At 30.3% G+C, this 21,483-nt stretch overlaps 1 protein-coding gene and 1 long non-coding RNA gene across 6 annotated transcripts; one reads left to right on the forward strand and one right to left on the reverse strand.

Annotated features, from left to right (window-relative positions):
* Nucleotides 1–961: 961 nt before the first annotated feature.
* Nucleotides 962–15,531, forward strand: LOC111704127 (monoglyceride lipase). Of its 5 annotated transcripts, none has more exons than XR_002765749.1 (15): nt 962–1,047; nt 1,676–1,738; nt 2,929–2,963; nt 5,320–5,427; nt 5,820–5,859; nt 6,821–6,882; nt 7,464–7,527; nt 8,000–8,034; nt 8,297–8,399; nt 10,145–10,191; nt 10,682–10,739; nt 12,594–12,705; nt 14,248–14,313; nt 14,663–14,851; nt 15,063–15,531. XR_002765749.1 is itself a non-coding variant. In XM_023476269.1 (15 exons), the coding sequence occupies exons 1-15, from the start codon at nt 1,007–1,009 to the stop codon at nt 14,738–14,740; spliced, it is 870 nt and encodes a 289-aa protein (XP_023332037.1). In that variant the 5' UTR covers nt 962–1,006; the 3' UTR covers nt 14,741–15,531. The 5 variants fall into 5 exon arrangements, 2 of the variants coding, with proteins under 2 accessions (XP_023332037.1, XP_023332036.1); XR_002765750.1 differs by having other exon boundaries at nt 15,085–15,531; XR_002765751.1 differs by having other exon boundaries at nt 14,663–14,794; nt 15,122–15,531.
* A 1,066-nt stretch (nt 15,532–16,597) lies between these two features.
* Nucleotides 16,598–20,413, reverse strand: LOC111704128 (uncharacterized). Its single transcript, XR_002765752.1, has 5 exons — nt 20,353–20,413; nt 19,799–19,853; nt 18,937–18,978; nt 17,813–17,893; nt 16,598–16,934 (listed from the first exon to the last, which is right to left on the reverse strand). It is a non-coding gene; the product is annotated as an uncharacterized LOC111704128 (long non-coding RNA).
* Between the last annotated feature and the right edge of the window lie 1,070 nt (nt 20,414–21,483).

Here is a 21,483-nt window from a genome sequence, read left to right on the forward strand (position 1 = left end):
TATTTTAGTCCATCCTACAAAATTCAAAAATGAAAAAAAAAATCTTCTTGCGACTCTTTATTGAAAGCAGATTGTTCAAAAGTAACAATATAATATTACAGAAAGATATATTTACGCCAAACTAAAGTACATTGCATGCAAAAACCGAAAAGAAAAATGTTTAGGGTTTAATTAAAATAGTTCAATCGAAAATTTTTCCCAATACATAATATAATTAAAATTTTCTCATGATACATTGTTTTAACATTTATATTCATTAAATTGATGCTCTTTTTTGGGGCTAAAGCTCTTTTTTCCATGATCCCTTTAGGTTTAAGAAAAGCAAACATTTAATTTGTTAAGAAGTCTATTTGAAAAGTGTTTATTTTTACTATCTAGTTATGTAAACACTCTTATCAACTCATCATGTCACTTCAAACTGACATAAGGAGAAGGTCAAATAATGGGACATTAATAGTGCAATTATATGACCTCGTAGCTCCTTATGAAATTAAAAATATGTTTGTTCTTTTCAATAGTTCTTCAATAAAAGGAGTGATTGCAAATATATCTATAAATATTTATCTCTGTTTGGTTGTCTCTTTGTATGTTTGTCCGATCATAACTCAGAAATCCCTGGACCGATTTGCCTCAAATATTGATTGAGAAACTCAGGAGAGCCAAGGGAATATTCTAAGCTCGGTTTTGAGATTCTAAATTGAATGGGTCGACTTTTATTTATAAAATTTAGTTTCCCGGTGAAATCGACCAAGTGCGGGTAAACGGGTAAACTATGCGTAACCTGCGCAACTTTGGACGATTTTGGGCAAATAAAAAATTTACTTTGATCTCTTACTTCCAAATGTGTTGTGTTTGGAATGAATGGGCTGGTATATATAATATAATATATAGTATATATACAATTTCAATCTTACGTCCAATATACTTTAGCTTGGCGTGATTCCTCCTCTGTACAATCTTGAAAATATAATAACTTCAGTTTATAAGATTCAGCGCTGCAGAGAAAATGGAATCCGGTTTGTCACGTGACAACAATAATTGTTTAAGGTAAGGAACTAATTTAAAAATTCTGAAAAAATCAAACAAATAAATAACATAATTCATTCAAAAAAGTTTAAATCTTCAAACTAAACTTCATAACCTTCTAAAACTTTACTTTCTAAACCCTATTCTGATGTGGTCGTTGCTAACTCTATTTTCTTATTCTGATACAAATACATAATATTTAATACGTTTTTGGAAAGCCCTTGATAATACGACTTAAAATATTACATTTATTCTTTATCTGCCGGATCAACCATATTATAGTTTTCCATCAAATACAAATTGATCTTTATTAAAAAAAACCTCTTGAGAATAGAAAAATAATAAGTAGCAAATGACATTCCAGAAAATTGTTTTATATTCTCATGTTTTTACTGTTTTACGTGCATCAACACAGTAATAAACAGAAAACTCTGAAATAGGAAATAATTATAATTAATTTATAACTCCGAAACGTACAATAAGATACTGCAGCAATTGTGCAGTGTAAAAAGACGCATTTAATTAAATTAGTGATTTAATAAGTGTCTATTTGCTTTGTGACGACATCAAATACAATTAAGTAATGCTGTAATGTCGTCCTCCTAGTCCATAGTTTTCTGGTTATCACTGTAATAAACTTTTTTTTCAGAGATGAAGTTCAATTACTTACAGAGGAAATAGAAAGTTGTTCCGGTTTAAATCTCTTTGCAAGGTACTAATTACTGCAGTAGGTTTTATAGTAAATGTAACAATGCTGTTCAAATTGAATCATTCTTATTGATCTAAATCTGTTCAAGTATGAAAATTATATCTGGACTTTATTTATGACCCAGATAAATTGAGATTTAAAATTTGTTGTGCTCATATTATCCTCCATTGTCAAAAACAAAAATCTGCTTTACGTTGAATCAACAATTAGCCACTTTCAAAAAGATTTTGAGTCTTGGTTGAAACTGATTGCGGTGATTTTGGATAGAATTTTGTTTGATCCCTGTTTTATTACTTTAACAACATATAAAGTTTTATTTGATTTTAACTATAAAAGGGACTGTAATGAACAAATAAAAGGGGGTATAGGATAAAAACCTGAGAATCTCAGGCGTTAAACGATACATAAAAGACATCTATCTGATGTTCCTGTCTCGAGAAATTGATAAAAAACTGTATCAAAATTATACGAAAATCTATATGTATAAAATTTTGTATAAAAGTAGTAGGTTTAAAGAGATCATATTCAGCAAATACGCAACCAACCTGAAAACAATTACATCCCATAGAAGCCTGAAAATCTCAGGTTTTCTCCTGTTATAAGTATTTATTTTTATTCTGCATTTTTATTAGGTATAATTGATAATATAATTACATATAGTCCGTATTACGTCACCAGAACTTCAGCCAATGGCAGTGCAGTATACTGGTCACGTGATACAGACGGAATCGGACGGATATTAGTCTAATCAATATAGCATCGTATCTGTATTTGTAATCAAACGTTTCTTTTTTAAAAGTAGTAGGAAATGTGATATCCAATAATAGAAGATTAAAAAGAAAATTAAAAGTTTCCACAATGAATATTCAGATTAAGCGATCAAGATTAATTTTTAAAGTGCTCAGTGCTGGGAACTTTTGAATTGTGGATATCTGGATTAATGCTTGATCCACTCTTTTTCTTAATCTCGAGGTTAAATAATGCTTGTTCTCCTCTTGTTTTTAATCTCCAGATTAATTAACCGATCGGGATTGAGGATATCCCATTCTAAAGTTTTCAGCTCAGCTCAGATAATGAGCTGATCTAATTTCGTGAAAATTCGGATGATTTCTTTTCAGATTTGTTGGCTTTACTATGTTATATTTCCTAAATATCATACTGTATATCAATAAAGAACACCAATATTTGTCTAGATGTTGGAAGCCTAAGGCTGAACATGAGCTAAAAGGTTTGTTTATATAGTTTTAGCATTTTTTCTAATAATGTAAGAATGTTATATGAAGTGTTATCTCTTTGTGTGAATGTCCGACCAAAACTCATGACCCACTCGACTGGTTTGCTTCAAAGAAATTGAGTTTTTATAACAAACTATGATTTTTTAATCCCTATTTATTTGCAACCCATTATGGCAGAACAAATTATGTCAGATAAAATAATCTTCGTTTGAAATTTCAATGTTTTTCACCATCATGAGCAAAGATATAGGGGATTAGACAATTTTAGATTTAATCCCTTTCCAAAACCTGCTACTGGAACGTATAATAAAAATAATGATAATAATGATAATAATTTACTTATCTTTTTTATTAAGGAAGGGTCCGTCCTAGAGAACGATTTTTGGATCCTTACTATGGGTATGTAGGAAAAGTCAGAAATTTTCAACAGCCTCAGACCAATACTTTTTGAGTTATGTAAAAAAAACTATAGGGGGGGATCAAATTGATCCCCCCCCCAGCAGGAATAGGGTTAACGTTTAAAACTAATCTCAGAAATTTTACTTACGCTTGTTGTTTATTATCTTTTCAAATTTGAGATGTAAAAATAAGACTAAAAGCAGTTTAGTCCCACGTAAAAATACTTTATATAATTGGAAAGTTTATGTACAAAAAGAATTTTCCATCTTCTTATTAAAATTGAGATCAAAGAAAATTTCATAATTTACTAAGTGCTAAGTGTAAAACTCAGAAGAACATGAAAACTACAAACATTTTTTACTTAAAGAGACTGTAAGCGTAATTTCAAGTGATCCTTCATGCAAAAGGGTGCAATGTCCGATTTACAACGGTACCCTTCGAGTACAGAGAGCATTTATTGTAAATCTCGCAAAGAGGGCTTGAATTCCTGTAAAACCCAGTGTACCCTGCGTAAAGTGTAAAAACAACAGTCAGCATGGTTGATTCGTAACTTATGTTTCTTTAAATAGATCAGTTCTGTTACATAAAATGTTAATTTTAAAATTCATAATTTTTATATATAAAACAGCTTGCAAACAAAGTGTTCTCTAGATTAGTATGGATAATAACATTCTTGATCAGTCAAAGGTTTAACGGGACAAACCGGCTGTGTAAGGTAGTTAAACTGATCGTATGCAGTGGTGTGGACACATTTTCTTTAGGATTCATTTGAGATAAATAACACTTTTTAAAGATCTGTAAATCGTGAGTTTGAGTGCAAAGTCGACGTTTAAAATCTTACTTTTGGGTGGATACGTAGAATTGTTTTTTTTAACGACAACAAAAATGTAAAAAAAATCTACTATTTAACTATTTAGTTGTTTAAGAACAGGTTAAGAAATGGAAAATTAACTCTAATCATCGAAAATAAGTAATCTTATTCAATCAGATTTTCTGGAATTTTAATTAAAAAGACAACATTTGAAGAATTTGAAGAAATCTGCGAACAAATTGATAGATAAACTGAAATTCAATATACTGATGAAAAGAAACTCTTCGATTTATTTTTATTTCGATTAATTATATAATTAATTGTACTGTACTGTACTGTACTGTACTGTACTGTACTGTACTGTACTGTACTGTAATGTACTGTACTGTACTGTATTTTTATTTCGATTAATTATAATTGTAACTTTAATTTATTGACAAATTTCTTTTGAGATATATGTTCCTAAACATCTAATTAGTTTACTATATAAGTTTTACTATATTTTTTTGTCGACGTTATTTAATTATAAGAAAAACCGATTCTGAAAACGTAGCCGCACAAATTCATGATTTTAAACGTAGATTTTGCGCTCAAACTCAGTAATCATACATCGTGGAAAGTTTTATAAGTCTCAAATGAATACAAAAGAATTTGTTCACAACCCTGCATACTCAGTTTAACTACCTTAATAGCCGGTCTGTCCCTTTAAAGCTCAGGGTACTGTCTTTATTTCACTGCTCTGTACTTTACTGTACTGAATTGTACTGTACTGTACTGTACTGTACTGTACTGTACTGTATGCCGTGTCTGTATGAAACAGACACGGCACTCTACTAATGGGGGTTCACTTGTAATTACGCCAAACTTGAATGGTAAGAAAACCATGTCATTTTCGAATGTCATCTGTATTTTGTTGAATTTTTTTAATTTAATTTTTTTATTTAACGTACGGCGTTATATGAAAAAAAATTATTTACGATGATAAATTTTAGCTTGAGAAGTAGTTGAACCACGTTAAGGTAGTGAAAGCATTTCTCTTGTTTGCCGGTTCAAGTTAAGGTGAAATGGTTCAATTTTATACTTGTCTGGTTAAGCTTCTTCTCAATATGCCCACGATATAACCATAACTTGATGTTTAGGATTGGTATTCATAAGTCATGGATTCGGTGAGCATCTAGGATGGTATGATGAACTGGCCAGAGAAATGGTTCGTCATCGGTTTCTTGTATTCGGTCATGATCATTTGGGTAAAAAAATTTTATAAATCAAGAAATTAATGAAATTCATTCATAATTAATTAACACAAATTACAATGGAAAGAAATTGGGTCTTTGGCACAAAGTCTGATGTTTTTTTTCCTCTTATCTTCGCAGCCCAATGTCGTAGACCTTAGATATTTCAAACTTTGAAATTATTTTGGATCAAATAGTCGTAAGTTAATATCAATAGTTCACACCATCAGGTTTGTAAGATATAAGGTTTAAAAAATATGATTTTGTAGCAAGGAGAAATTTCTGTTTTAATTCTACATTTATTTACTCTTTGTAGAGTAGGCAAGGAAGAATGTTTCAGATCGGAATTTGTTTTTACTTTATTATTAGGCCACGCCTATAATGATAACTAAACTTTTATTCTCTAGGGCATGGAAAAAGCGGTGGAAAACGTGCTTACATCGAAAGGTATTTTTTTTTACACAATGGGTAAATCAGAATCGATTATATCATGTTTAAACAACGGAAACATCAATACAGTTCTGGAATATGTTTAACATTTGAAATGATGATAAGTATAAGTTCAAAGAAATTGTCGAACTTATATCAAACTATCATTTTATGTGTATATGAGGGAATAAGCCCCCCTCCACCCTCCCTTCCTTCATAATATGCTGTGTTTAAGATGTTAAAATATAACACTAGTTTTGGAGAGCACGCTATGTAGTAGAAAATGTTCTGAAAGAAGTTTTAGCAAGAGTTGACAAATAATATAAAAAATTGTATTTAAAAAATTGTCAAAGTCTAGTGTGTTATTCTGAAAACCATCTTTCATATATTTTCGAAAAAAAACTAAAAACTGTAAACCCCAGAGATTAATCAAAAAAAAAGAGCATGAAAGGTCTTAAAAAGACCGTGTAGGGCATTCAATATACACAGTTTAGACTAGGACGAAAGAAAAGATAATTGAAATTTATAAAACGACATTTTCTATCTTCTCTCAATATTTCAGATCTGAAACTTAAATTTTACAGATTTAAAACAAGTATACAGGGTTACCAACAAAGGATGAGACTGATTATGAAAATATTAAATATTTTGACTAAGTATTAGTTATTCCTGGGAAACCAAATTTGTAAGATCCAGAAAAATATGAAGAGAAAGACGACATTATAACCTTATCATTAATTTAGTATAACTCTTATTAACTCAAATGAATCTTCATACACTGCACAACTGCTGTGTCTATGTTCATGGACTATTTAAATTAATGATCTAAACTAAAATAGTCTTCCTAATCCTCAGTTTCTAGGTTCTCACTTAAGTTATTTAGTAGAATTAAAGGCGTCTTATTATTATTATTTAGTCGTCGTCAGTATTATTAGTAAAATTCATTATATTATCATTAGTCAGTATCATCTATATCTAGAGCAGAAGATTATGTGAATGATATTTTAATGCACGCAGCAAAAGTGAAAAATCAGTATACAGGTACATTTTTAAACACGGGTTTTAAATAGGGTCGTTTTTAAATAAAAAAACATCAGTTTTTTGTTTCTTTTTTGTTTTGTCTACAGTACAGTGTTTAAGTTTTGTAGTTTTCAAACATATCTCCAAATTTTTTAGGAATATCTATGTTTCTTTATGTATGTTTAGGACTTTTTGTGTGTCTGTATGTTTAGGACTATTTATGTATCTGTATGGTTAGGACTATTTATGTATCTGTATGTTATGGACTATCTATATTTATGTTTGTTGTGGACTATCTAAATTTCTGGTTGTTTAGGACTTTTTATTTTTCTATTTGTTTAGGACTATCTATGTTTCTGTATGTTTAGGACTATCTATGTTTCTGTTTGTTTAGGACTATCTATGTTTCTGTATCTTTAGGCAATCTATGTTTCTGTATATTTAGGAGACTATCTATGTTTCTGTATGTTTAGGACTATCTATATTTATGTTTGTTTAGGACTATCTATGTTTCTTTATCTTTAGGCAATCTATGATTCTGTATGTTTAGGACTATTTATGTTTCTGTATGTTTAGGACTATCAATGTTTCTGTATGTTTAGGACTATCTATGTTTCTTTATGGGCATTCTATGGGAGGAATGCTGGCTGTCTCAACTGCACTTAGGAACAAAAAGCAAAAATCAAATTCTTTATTTTTCACAAATTGTTTAAATAATAAATGCTTAATTAATGATTAAGCTTGGTCAAGAATTATATCTAAAAGATGTAACATTTAAGTCAATATTTGGAAACAGGGGGTAGTCTTTCATTAAAATAATGAAAGATTTTTGATTTACACCTATAATGATGAATCTTTTTTTGCTATTAAAAAAAACTTGCTTTTTACCCTATTTTATTATGTATATGCTAAAATGTAATAATCGGAAAATCTTCAAACTTTCAGCTATTCAAAAATTTACTCAGAAGATTACTTCAGGGCATGAAACATGAAGCATAGAAATTGAGTCAGAGGCCTCATTAGGTTATAATCAGAAAATTTAAGTTTGTGGGAGAAGATGAAATTTCTTTTAAAGTTTCAGTTATAAAATAAATCCAATCCCATCTTGTGTGGTCAAAAGCTTGAAGTTATAATTCAGAAACCAGACGTTTTTCAAAGGCCTCATTCTAGAAGGTAACGAGTTCAATTATTTATAACAAAGAAATCCAGAAATTGTATTTTAACTTTTTTTTTTTACTTTTACCCTCTCACATGCATTTTACTGAGGTTTTTAAAATCTCCTAAACATTCTTATCTTTCTAATTTCTTTTTATGAAACTTTTAAACTTTAAAATTTTATTTTCCAAGTGCTGTATAAAGTAATTATTTGGCTAATTTTAATTTATAATATAAAATAACATTTATAAAATCTAGATCTGTACATATATTATTTAAGGTCCTTTAATAACTCCAGACCCTGCTCAAGCTACTCCTTTAAGAATATTTCTTGCAAACCTTCTTGTTTATTTTCTTCCAGAGATGCAGCTTGGACATATTAGGTATTTTTATTGGAGCTTTAAACGTGATTTCATGTGACCCGCCATGCAATGATGGCAAAATTCGATTCACAATAGCACCGTCAACATTGTGGACGTGTTTTCTCTATGTAGTTACTTGTAAGCAAGACACTTTTGAAACCACAGATGAAAATTAACAGTTGAAAGAAACCAAGCCATACATATCTAATTCATGCTTGATCAGACAGCGATTTCGCGACCCATGAAAGTTTTATCTGATGTTCCTGTCTCGAGAAATTGATATAAAACTGTGTTACAATTATACGAAAGTTCATATATGTAAAATTTAGAAAATCTTAAACTTAAATCTAGTAACCAGAACTATCACAAATGGCAGTGCAGTATACTGGTCATGTGTCTCCGCCTGTATCACGTGACCACTTTACTGCACTGCCATTAGTGGAATTTCTTGAAAGGTAATACGGACGTATAAATAATTTAAAGAATTAAATCTAATAAAAATAGAAATAACAAATATAAAATTAGAATTGGAGTAAACCTAATTCACAATTAGCTTTCTCTGGGATAGCATCGTTTTCAGATTGGTTGCTTATTTGCTGAATTTGATCTATTTAAACCCTATACTTTTATACAAAATTGTAGATATATTAATTTTCCTATAAATTTGACACAGTTGTATATCAATTTCTCGAGATAGGAACATCAGATATAACTTTCATGGGTCGCGATCTAGAGCTAAAGTGATTAGCTTTCAGCCTATACCCCCTTTCATTTTTCCTTTACAGTCCCTTTAAGGGTAATGTAAATAGAGCATTACCATCTGTGCATGGAGGGTCGCTTGAAATTACCCTAACAGTTTCTTTAATGAACAGTTTTGCAAGGAACTTACGTTTAACAATAATATTAATGCTAATTAATGTACATTAACAATAACAAAAACAATAACAATAAATACTGGATTAGTTGGAATTTAGTTGAATTTAGTTGACTTTTTTTTTAAAAATACAGAAATATATCATTTTTTATTTAAAGGAAAGAATTTTCCAGTCTTCTACTCTCTTTCATGAGATAAAGAAGTTCGAGATAAAAGAAAATATCATAATTACCTAAGTGTTAAGTTCATGAAGAAAATATATCAAATTAAAGGGACTGTAAGCTTAATTTCAAGTGACTCTCGAGTCTCGACATGCAAAGAGGGCAATTCCCAATTTCCATAATGGTGCTATAATAGCGTTGTCTGATGTAGATTAAATTTGATATTAATGTTTCAAGGCTACTGCATGTTGGGTATCGTGCATTGCCATATTTAAATGAATATTAGTCAAAAATTTAAAAAAAATTATTTTATGTTTAAAGCCTATATTTTAGATACTGATTCTCTGATTTTTTTAAATGATTAACTATTTTGGACTTTTGCATAATTTAAATATAAATTTATAAATTGATTTTTTTTAAATATTTAAATCTAAGAATATTACATATTTTGGGATCATTAATTAAGATGCATAAAGATTTGTTAAATCGAACGGTATTTATAAAGGAATTAAGTCTTTGCCACAAACTCATATTTTCAAAATCCCGGATCTTTACAGCCTGATGTTGTAAACCTTTTATATGTCTAGAGAAGATCACTAGATCTAACACAATTCAAAGTTTGAAATATCTGAGGTCTACTCGAAATGTTTACAAAGATATAAAGGGATTAGACAATCAGAGTTTGTGGCAATGACTCAATTTCTTTGGATGTAATTAAACTTTAATTTTAGTGTAGAACAAGTTACTTCTGACCAAGAAGTTCAAGCAAGAATATTAGGTAATATTGTTACGCTTTAGGTTTATGAAATAGCAGAATAATTTCCCCTTCATTAATAAAAAACCTTTGATTTGATACTTAACATGACCCGCTTTCCTTAATTTTATTTCCAAAATTAGAGGCAGCATCACAAATTTATAAATTCTCATGTTTATTGGAATACCCTGCACTAAAATGTCATGGATTGGGACACCCTGTACTAAATTCTCGACTCATGTTTATTCACAATAACACGGCATGTGTTTATTGGTACATGTGCTTAATTTTTTTTTTATTGGAACACCCTCTTCTTAAATCATCTCGTGTGAATTGGGACACCCTGTACTTAATTCTCATGTTTATTGAAACATCTTGTACTAAATTACCGTGTTTATTGGTACATCCTGTGCTAAATTTTCATGTTTACTGGGACACCGAGTACTAAATTCTCGTGTTTTTTGGGACACCCTGTACTAAATAATACTCATGTATATTGGGACACCCTACATAGGAGACAAATACAGATGGACTGGAGGATTCAAGCTAATCACAAGTTTAGCTATTCTCAGGTAACATTTTTACAAATTTGCGAAAACCTTGAAACCTTTCGTGGGTTGCATTTTCGAATTACAATGGTTCCTTTGTAATCTATTTTTGGTAAAAATCTGGTGGAGATTTCAATACAATCAATTAAAATAAACTCTTTATTTTCCAATTAAACCAAGAAAACACGACTTCCGGCACTTCAGATCATTCTTATTTAGTCTACAGTTTACTGAGTACTGTTGTGTATCGGACAAATCGCTCAATAAACTTAAAAACAATTGAAACTAGATTAGCTTAAGCTCCTAAAGGGAGTGTTCGCCAAAAATGAAAGGGGGAATAGGTTTACGGAGAAAAAAAATCGTTTTTATCGCTACTAATTTTACTTATCTGTTGCGTCTACAAGGAGAAAATTGATTTTGTTTTTTTAAATAATATTTTGCTGGCGCTGGATTTTCTAACATTTCTGGAAAATATGAAAATGTCGTCTTCATTATCAAAAATGATCGAAACTGGAATAAATGTTTTTAAAAGTAACTTTTAGATCATGAAAATAAAAAATATTATGAAATATCAGCTATATACGAATGCGTCGAAAAATAATCGATGACTATTGTTTGTAATATCTGAATGATTTGTTTGGAATTAAATTGATTTGTTTACGATTCGAGCTGAATATTGAATCTTTCTGAATTTGTATGAACGCTACGCTACGTTCTTCGGTATGAGTCGTTTTTCGCAAACACTACCTTTCAATTCCATTTGATTGCATTCCGTAGAGCAGGGAGGGTGTACAAAACTGATGTTGTGCAATATTTTCCAGATCCTAATAGAAACTTTCCGTCTAGGGTTTCCATTTTTTCCTGGTTCAATTTAGACCCGTAAAGGCCTTGCAGATTCTTTCCTGAAGCATGATAAACCATTAAAACTTTTGGAAATTAACGGCGGAATCTTGCTTAAATCTATCCTTTAGATAATACACACAGCTTGGTATGACATTTAAAAAAAAAACTTTTAATGGTTTATAATTCTTAAAAGCTCGTGGAAAGATTCTGTAAAGCAGATTTATAGGTTCAAATCAATCCGGGGGGAAAATTGAAAACCATTTTACCTTTTTATTGTGTCATTTCTGTAGTAATTCAGCGAGAACCAGAGAACTCTGGAATAGGAAGACGACTTTTAGACTCAATAGTACAATGAACATGAAACAAAGCAGTTGTGCAGTGTAAACAAACTCATTTAACTTAATAATTGTTTTTATAAGTTAGTGGTAAAACTATTTGATTTGTAAGGACATCATATACGCTAAGTATTGTTATAATGTCGTCTTCCTATTTAAAATTTTCTGGTTCTCACTGTATTCCTTTGTTCTTTTGGCACTGATATATGAGTATATATTGCTTTAAAACTTGATGATTAAGCGCATACACTAAATTAAACACCTTCATTACTTCATTACTTCATTACACTTAAAGGGACTGTAAGCGTATTTTCAAGTAGCCCTCTGTGGCCCTCTGCATAGATGGATTTTTCAGATTTACAACAGTACCTTTGAAACTTTAATCTGATTTACATCGGTACCCTTGAAACTTTAATCTGATTTAAAATGTGGAAAATAGCTTTGTGTTTAATTCTGACTCGAAACGTGTTTAATGCTGATAATTACTCCACTTTTTCCTACATAGCTAGACATGCGCATATCACTTTTGCATAGAAACCACAAATGAAAATAAATATTGTTCAAAACATAATAATTCATAATACTTGATCAATTACAACGGGAAAAGTTGCAAATCGTTGCCATCTATGCATGGAATTTCACTTTAAATTACGGATATAGTCCCTTTTAACTTTCATTCAGTAAATTATTCTATTATTAGATGTTTGGGTGAGATTCGATGCAAGCTGAATACAATCTCTCTTCCTATTCTGATTCTCCATGGTGGGAATGATTCTTTATGTCAGCCAAGTGGGTCTCACACACTGTACCAGGTGAGAAATATTCAGAGGTGTACACAAGGGGGGGCATGGTGGCTATGCCCCCCTGTTTGTGCTTTTGTAATTGTAAGTCACAAATGGGAGTTCCTTTCAATTAAGTCCTTAGTCCCTTTAAGTACAAACAGATTTGTTTTAATGTATAAATCATTTTATTTAATCAGATCGATTTGTGAATATTAATCAAGATTATTTTTTTTACTTTAATACATTACTGTATTTTTTATTGCAAGTGAGATGGCCATTTTAGGTATTCATGTCAGAGTTACTGTTGAAATCAAAATGAAAAAAAGATCCTGTAAAACAAAGTTAAAATGTTAAATATGAAAGGGAAATTTTAAGTAATAAACTGAAGGGTTTTTTCTGAGATGTTTTAGAGGTCAATCTGCTGAACAATCCAGAGATGATTTCAAGGATGTACAGGGGGTGAAAGGCTTGAGCTGTCAAAAATTCCAGAAGAAATTCTGAGTAGAAGCATTTTATTATAAACTAAAATTTCATTAGAGCCAACTGTTCACAAACCGGTTTTTGGGTCCATTTGTACATTAGTACATATGAACAAAATAAAAATTAATCATTTTAAATGAACAAATTGAAAAATTAAATGTAATTGCTTTTAACACATTGGTTTCGCTTTTGTGGCCGAGGCCTCGGACCTCGAGCACGTCCTAGCCGCAGCTTAGCACAGAAATTATAAGAAATATTAAGATTACATCATAGTTTTTGTGTTTAGAAATACTAAATACTTATTTTGGAGTAATTTTAAAAATTTTACAAATTAGTTCAATTGAATAAATATTTGCAGCGAATGACTACAGTGACACCCTTAATAACGAATTTACATTGGAAGAATTTATCAAATGTCGTCTTGACAATTTTTAAATGGGTTTTATATTATATTACGTAAATTTAAGTATTTGCGAAAATAAATAAATAGCCATGAATATGCGGCAACAGTTTTAAAGAGTTCTATATAATCATTTGATTAAAAAACTAAATATCTGCAACATTCCATTATCAGAAAGTGAAGAATACGACATTTGATGAATTCTTTCGAAGTATTCGTTATTAAGGGTTTCACTGTATAATCCCTTTGAAAATTAATCCAGATGAACAAATTAGTCCTAACGAAGTTAGTTGAATCGATCATTAGTCCAACTGAAATGACACTCAGATTAAGAGATCTGAGTTGAAAACTTTAGAATGGTGGATATCTAGATTAATGCTTGATCTTCTCTTTTTCTTGATATCGAGACTAACCTAATCTTGTACTTGTATCCTGAAAAGTGTATAACATTCAACCAATCAGAGTCGCGTATATGAAGCCGATAAATTTGAAATTTTGCACGCCATTTAAGATTAATATACAGAAACGGGAGGGACTCTCTAATTTTGAAAAACCGGTTTTGATTTTTCTCTTCTATATCCAAAAAACGGTTTCAAAAGAAAGTTAAAAGTTTGACCATTGGATACTCGAATTAAATAATCGGGATAAGGATATCTCATTCTAAAGTTTTCAGCTCCGCTGATGTATTTCAGGAATGTACATCAATGGATAAGGCTTTAAAAATATATCCAAGAGCGAGTCACCATTTGATATTAGAGGTAAACACTTTTATGAAAGGTTGACAAGGGCAAAGTTTTCACAACAACCTAAATGTGCTCCAATAAATTTACAATCTGATGGGGTAAACTTGGATATTATTAATTTCAATTGTTTGAAAAAAACAGAGTTTATAGTTTGAAATATCTAAGCTACGTCATTGGGTTGCAAATAAATAGGGATTAGAAAATTTTGTCTTGAATCAAACATCTTAAAAATAAAGTAAAGTAAATTAAATGTTGGTAGATATTTTGAATATGTGAATTAAAAAATGTGATATACTACCCCCCCCCCCCCTAGCAAAAAAAAAACTTTTAACCGAAATGAAAAGAGTATTTTCAATTTATTTAGGAACTTCCAACTAGACAGGCAGTGTTTCATGAGATTTTATCTTGGCTGAACAAGAGAACAGACTCTTTAGAAATTTAACCGGATTAAACCTTCTTTTACGGGAATAATCGAAACTGAAACTTTTAGAGACAGGAAGTTTTATTTTCAATAGACGCTCCTTGCTAGGATGGAAATGCCTGATTCACAACGGTACCCCGTAAAGCTTTGTCTGGATTAGAATTCTATATTGTTTGTAATTTGGAAAACTTGTTATTTTGAATTCTTTTTTCTATGCAACAGTGACTTGCGTATTTTTACTGTAGGAAAACATAAGAATTATCTTAATTCAATTTTGTTTTAAAAAAAACTCAATTTTTTCATAATTATTGATCAGATTAAGGTTTCAAGGGTACCGTATCAGACATTGCTATGTTTGCGTGTAGGGTGACCTAACAGTACGCTCTTTCTGTCTCTTTAAAGCTAAAATCAAATCTACAAATTTTTATGTTATTTCTGATATCTGGCATGCCCATTGCAAGTAAAGGAATATTTTATTACTTATTTTTATATGTATATGTATCTTCATATCAGTTTTAAACAAATAAAAATGATAAATTTAAAGAAACTGAAATGTGAAGAAACTGAAATGATGAAATTAAAGTTCAGGGTTACCGACTAAGGAAGAGACTTGAATGATGACCTAAATCTAACGATCTAAGGGTTGAACCTGGAGAATGATGCCTTTATAAAAAAATTATGTGTACATCGTCTCTAGGGAACTATAGGAATTCAAGTGAACAGGCTTAAATCAAGTCTGTACAGTCGTCTCTGAAGTCGTATCCTTTGAGGGTAACCCTGTATAAACAAGATTAAATGTTTGGTAGTTGAACTGGGAGTGCAGTATTGTGGAGACACTTTTAAGAAATCATTTGAGACCTATGAGACGTTTTTTTCGGTGCATATTTGTTCAGCAAGAGAGCAAATTCTATCTTTTAAATCCTCATAGATTCTTGTTTTTGATGGATGATTTTGAGAATCGGTTTTAAACACTATTCAATATCGACGAAATAAAATGTAGTAAAAATTCTACAGTAAACTAAGTTGTTAAGAAAGTGTGGTGAGAAAATAACAAATAAACTATCATCATCTAAAGAATCTTCTTCAGTTATTGTTCACAAACAATTTTTGAAAATTTCCCGGTATTTTTAAAGAAAAACAACTTTAAAATAATTTGACAAAATTTGCGAACAAATACATAAAGATTAAGAAATTCAATTGTATGATGAATTATAAGCAATTTATTCTAACATTGATTTATTGTAAATATTTGAATTGAGAAATATGTTCCTAAACATCAAATTTGTTTACTGTATTATTTTTTTTATATTTTTTGTCATCGTTATTTAATAATATAAAAAATGAATTCTCAAAACGTAACTGCACCTAGAAGAGGATGATTTTGAACGTCGACTTGGCTCTGAAAATCAGTAATTTTACACTATTAAAGCGTTGTATATGTCTCAAATAAATCTTTAAAAACCCTCCACAATTCTACATTCTCAGTTCAACTACAATATCACGTGGATTTAACGGTTCTATCAATATTCCAGAAAGCTGTGACTTTCGATCACAATTTATCCTATTAAACATAATTTTTCAGCCTTTTTTACAAAATACTTTTTTGTCGGCATATATGTTTTGAATAAATAGTATTAAACAAACAAAGTTTAAAGATTGTTAAAATATAGATCAAAACACGAATGATTTCAATTAGAAGAAACCGAATGCCTCTAACTCTGGTTAGTCAGGGGTGATACATCGCCGGTCACCCCCTTTAAGAGAGATAATATTTTTGTTTAATAATTAAAACCAATTTAATTCATTTCATTTAATTTGTATAGTTGAAGAAGTCATAAATCTTTTATTTTAAATACTGCATTTACATATTTATCATTTTTTACGTTAACACCAAACATTAAGATTATTTTAAAGAATCTGAATATGTAATTTCAAGTGACCCTACATGCAAAGATTCAAATGCCGGATTAATTCACAATGGAACCCCTAAACACTTTGTCTAATCAAGTATCGAGTTACATATCAATGTTTATGAACTTTTAAAAATTTTGTGGTTACTCAACAAGGAAACCGTTGTAAATCGGGCATTGTCATCTTTGCATGAATGTTCAATTGTAATTAAGTCCCTTAATCTATATTTGAAACAATATTAAAAGCATTATTTGATAATTCCTCTTGAAGATCATCAACCCAGACCAACCCAGTCCAATAAACACTAAAATAATGTTACTAATTAATATTATTAGAATATTGTGCAAAGTAATTTCTCAAAGTAATTGAGTTTTAGCCACAAATTTAAATGTTCTAATCACTGAACCTTTGCAGCCCGATAATGTAAACCTTTGATTTTTTAAACTACGACTATTTGATAAAACAGAATTGAAATATCTAAGATCTACGACATCAGGTCGCAAAGATTTAGGGGTTATAAAATCAGAGTTTGTGGCAAAAACTCGATTACTTTATGAACAATAATTTTTTTACCCAGACTGGACTTTTTACCACCCTGTAAATTTACCCTTTGTAAAAAAAAAAAAATCTTTTAAATTTCAATTGTATTAAAATTTCACGGTGTTAGTGTCAAATATGAGAGTGCCAGCGCTCTTGCCCCACCCTGTTCCATCAGGTTTAAGCATGAGAAATGCAAAAGTTTTCGGTTACGTACAGGTCTACTCATGTAATGGATGAGATGGTAAAGAGTAAACACGACCCTAAACTCTAAAAATATGACGATTTGAAGCTTGATTTTTGGTTTCTGCATTCTATTTAGTATTTTGGTTGGTATAGTAAATGATTAAGTAGGAAAGAACACAGACTAAACAAAATTGTGTACAAGTGTATGTCTGTAAAATCTCATCCTTTATGAATAACCCTGTATTCGAAGTTCTAAACATCTATGTTCTTTTCAAAAGTTTTTCAATAAGAGGATTCATAATTAAAACAACATATAAGATTTTTATTTTACGCACATTGAACATTACACTACGCACTTTTAGCGGTTTTTTATTTTTTTTTAAATAAAAAATTGTTGCATGTAGGTTTTATAAATTAAATAAAATTGTTGTATGTTGACGGTCCCTTAAAAACAATTACCAATTGAAAAGAAGAAACACAAAGGCAATGATGATCCTGGAGTTTATCTCTACAAAGTCTTCTGTTGAGTAAGTTGGTTTTCTAGAAATAAATTTGATTTTCTTTCAACACACAACAGCTGATTGGTAAAGGAATTGTGTAAAGGATTTAATTCTCTCAACAAACTGTAATTTTAAAACTGTGGAATAAGAAATCGACTTTTAGACTCAATTTGTGAATAAATTGTCCATTGAAAATGAGACAGAAATTGTGTAGTTTAAACATACATATACCCATGTTTCACTTAGTGTTTTAATGAGTTACTTTTAACTATTGAATTTGTGACAATAGCAAATACACATGTATTGCTTTATGGTCGTCTTCCTATTCCTAAGTTTTCTGTTTCTGTCCCTGTACTACTACAGCAATACCACAATGAGTATAAATATTTACCCATAAAATATATATATTTCCACATGTGAAGCCTGTCGAAGAACAAGGTTTATAGTTTAATTATTTATATTATTATTAATGAATTATTTAGAATATTTTAAATAAATATATTTTACTATTTATCTGCACTAGGCCTTAAGAGAGCTTCGCGCCCATCTTCTATTCACCTTAAAATTTTGGCTCATCTGTGACTAAGGATGCATTTTCTCTACGTACAATTTAAAACAATAACACGGAAGTTCACGGATTTAATAATTTTTTGCGCATTTTTATTTCTTTTTAGTTCTGAGGTTTCCTTAAACCATTCCTGGGCTCATGTGAGGTCCCACAAAAAGTTGGGCCCGAATCATCCGTTTTGACGTTTATTGGATACAAAAATAACTGACAAACAAACATCCAATCAAAGTGTGTAGTGTATGACTCGGCTTTCAGGGCGCTTCGCTCCCATCTTCCATTTCAATTGTAAACATGTTCTGTTTGCATACGTTTAAAACAAAAACATACAAAAAGTTTGCGGATTTTCTAAAAAAAAGTTGTGGATGTTCAAAATTTAAAATCGACTTTTGTTTTCATCATTTATAAACCTCCCACACAAAATTTGGGCCAGATCGATTCAGCCGTTTTGACGTTTACTGGATACAAACGGACAGACAAAAACACCCAAGCAAAGTAATCAAAGTTTGTATGATTACCTAGATATTCTTCGCGTAATTTTCCTGCCACTATCAACTCCCCTTAAAAATATTCAGTACAGTGATAACCAGAAAACTGTAGAGTAAGAAGACGACATTAGAGCAATACTTAAGTTCATTTTATTTTGTTACAAGACAAATAGTTTTACAAGTAATATATTAAATCACTTATTAAATAAAAAGGGTCTGTTTACACAAAGTATATTTCTATATAATAAAACAAGACATTCGTATATACGTCCCTTTGGCAGGATATAAGCCCATGGAAACGTTGTCATCGTATACAGCTATAGTAATATATAAAAACATTGGTAAAGACTTTTGAGAAGCCCAGAAAATGCTTAAATGCTGATGAGAATACAAAATATTATAAAATTTTAGAAATATATAATTGCAAAGAGTTTATTAAAAGGCTCAGTATAGACCTAGCTAAGAAATAACTTTTCTTTTTTCAATCTCTGATTGCAAATAACAAAAATACAACAAAAATACTTTTTTTTGGTTAAATCAATTATCATAATTTTTGTTTGTTTTTTATTCTGTCGCAAAAATCTTTAAATATATACGACTTTTACTGAAAGTAGACAATACAAATGTCTTAAAACCGTTCGTGAAATGTATTATTTAAATTTTGGTTATTGAGAGAACTTTAAGCTTTAGATTATTAGTGAAGTCTTAAAGCCACTTAATAACATAGCAACAGATTCAAAATATTGAATGCGCAAGTGCTATTAATGCAAGCATGAAATGCAATTTAACCATAAAACGAGAACTACAGAAACAATATGGGGGGGGGGGGGTTTGCTCAATATAAATTAAATCTTCAAGATCTTCTAAAAAAAAAAAATTATTTATGGTTTACCTGGAATCGCCATTTTCTTTTACAGATTCTTCAATGCACACTGATCCACATTCATCTTATTTTAAATTCGATTGTTAACAATTGGAAGAAGAGATGAGCGCTTTCGGCTTATTTTCATTTTGTTCCTTCATCGTTTGTGAATGATTCATTTCGTGTTTTTTTTCAATTGTTTAGAAAAAATTGATAACGTTCGTTCTCAAAATTATCGTTCATTTTCCGTGCATTTATTTTGTTAGTTTTCTCTATAAACAATCATATAGTAATAAAAGCAATCGTTTCCTCATCAAAAACTATCGTTTTTTTTTAAATTTTTAAACAATAATATTTTCAAAATTATTGGGAAAATTCGTTTTTATAGTAAAAAAGTGACAGATTTTTCAAGTTCGAACAAACAATTTTAAAAACTTCGTTGTAGGTATTTTTCATCATTTTTTTTTAAAACGATCGTTATTTAATTTAATTTTTTCTGATCGGCACAACATACATAACAAATTTCGTTATAAAGTTATTTCAAGTCAAAAAGGAATTTTTATTTATAATAAACAAAAGTCAACCTGTATTTCCTAATTGTGTTTCATCAGTATATTTTTTCTTGTGAATTATACTAAAAAATATAAAAAGTTTTAAGAAGTTAGAGGCTAGAAGGAAGGTATATTGTGTTCATATTTAACATAATGAAAAGGAATTATATCCCTACAGAAGAATTCTAGAGAATGTTCTGGTAAGAAATATAACGTTTTCTTTTAATGTAAGGTTAGCAATATCTTACACAATTCTATTCGTAAATTTTATGACTTTCTAGGTGGGAACTCTTGTACTGTTAAATTAAAGTTTGTTCGAAAACATAGTTTAGTAAAAAAGACTATATAGTCTTTTTAAAGAGAGTGACCGGCTATGTAAGGTAGTTGAACTGAGTATGCAGTGTTGTGCAAAATTCTTTCGGATTCATTTGAGACATATAACACTTTCCACAATGTATGATCACTGAGTTTGAGCGCAAAGTCGACGTTCAAAATCATGAATTTGAGTGGGTACGTTTTCAGAATCGGTTTTTCTTACAAAATCCTGGGTTTGAGCGCAAATTCGACGTTCAAAATCATGAATTTGAGTGGGTACGTTTTCAGAATCAGTTTTTCTGACAAAATCCTGGGTTTGAGCGCAAATTCGACGTTCAAAATCATGAATTTGAGTGGGTACGTTTTCAGAATCAGTTTTTCTGACAAAATCCTGGGTTTGAGCGCAAATTCGACGTTCAAAATCATGAATTTGAGTGGGTACGTTTTCAGAATCGGTTTTTCTTACAAAATCCTGGGTTTGAGCGCAAATTCGACGTTCAAAATCATGAATTTGAGTGGGTACGTTTTCAGAATCGGTTTTTCTTACAAAATCCTGGGTTTGAGCGCAAATTCGACGTTCAAAATCATGAATTTGAGTGGGTACGTTTTCAGAATCGGTTTTTCTTACAAAATCCTGGGTTTGAGCGCAAATTCGACGTTCAAAATCATGAATTTGAGTGGGTACGTTTTCAGAATCAGTTTTTCTGACAAAATCCTGGGTTTGAGCGCAAATTCGACGTTCAAACTCCTACTTTGGGGGTTGATACGTTTTCAGAATATTTTTTTTTAAATTATTAAATAACGTCAACGAAAAATAAAGTAAGAATTATACAGTAATCTAATGAGGTG

This window comes from Eurytemora carolleeae, unplaced genomic scaffold (genome assembly GCF_000591075.1).
Source record: "Eurytemora carolleeae unplaced genomic scaffold, Eaff_2.0 scaffold308, whole genome shotgun sequence".
Lineage (NCBI taxonomy): Eukaryota > Metazoa > Arthropoda > Copepoda > Calanoida > Temoridae > Eurytemora > Eurytemora carolleeae.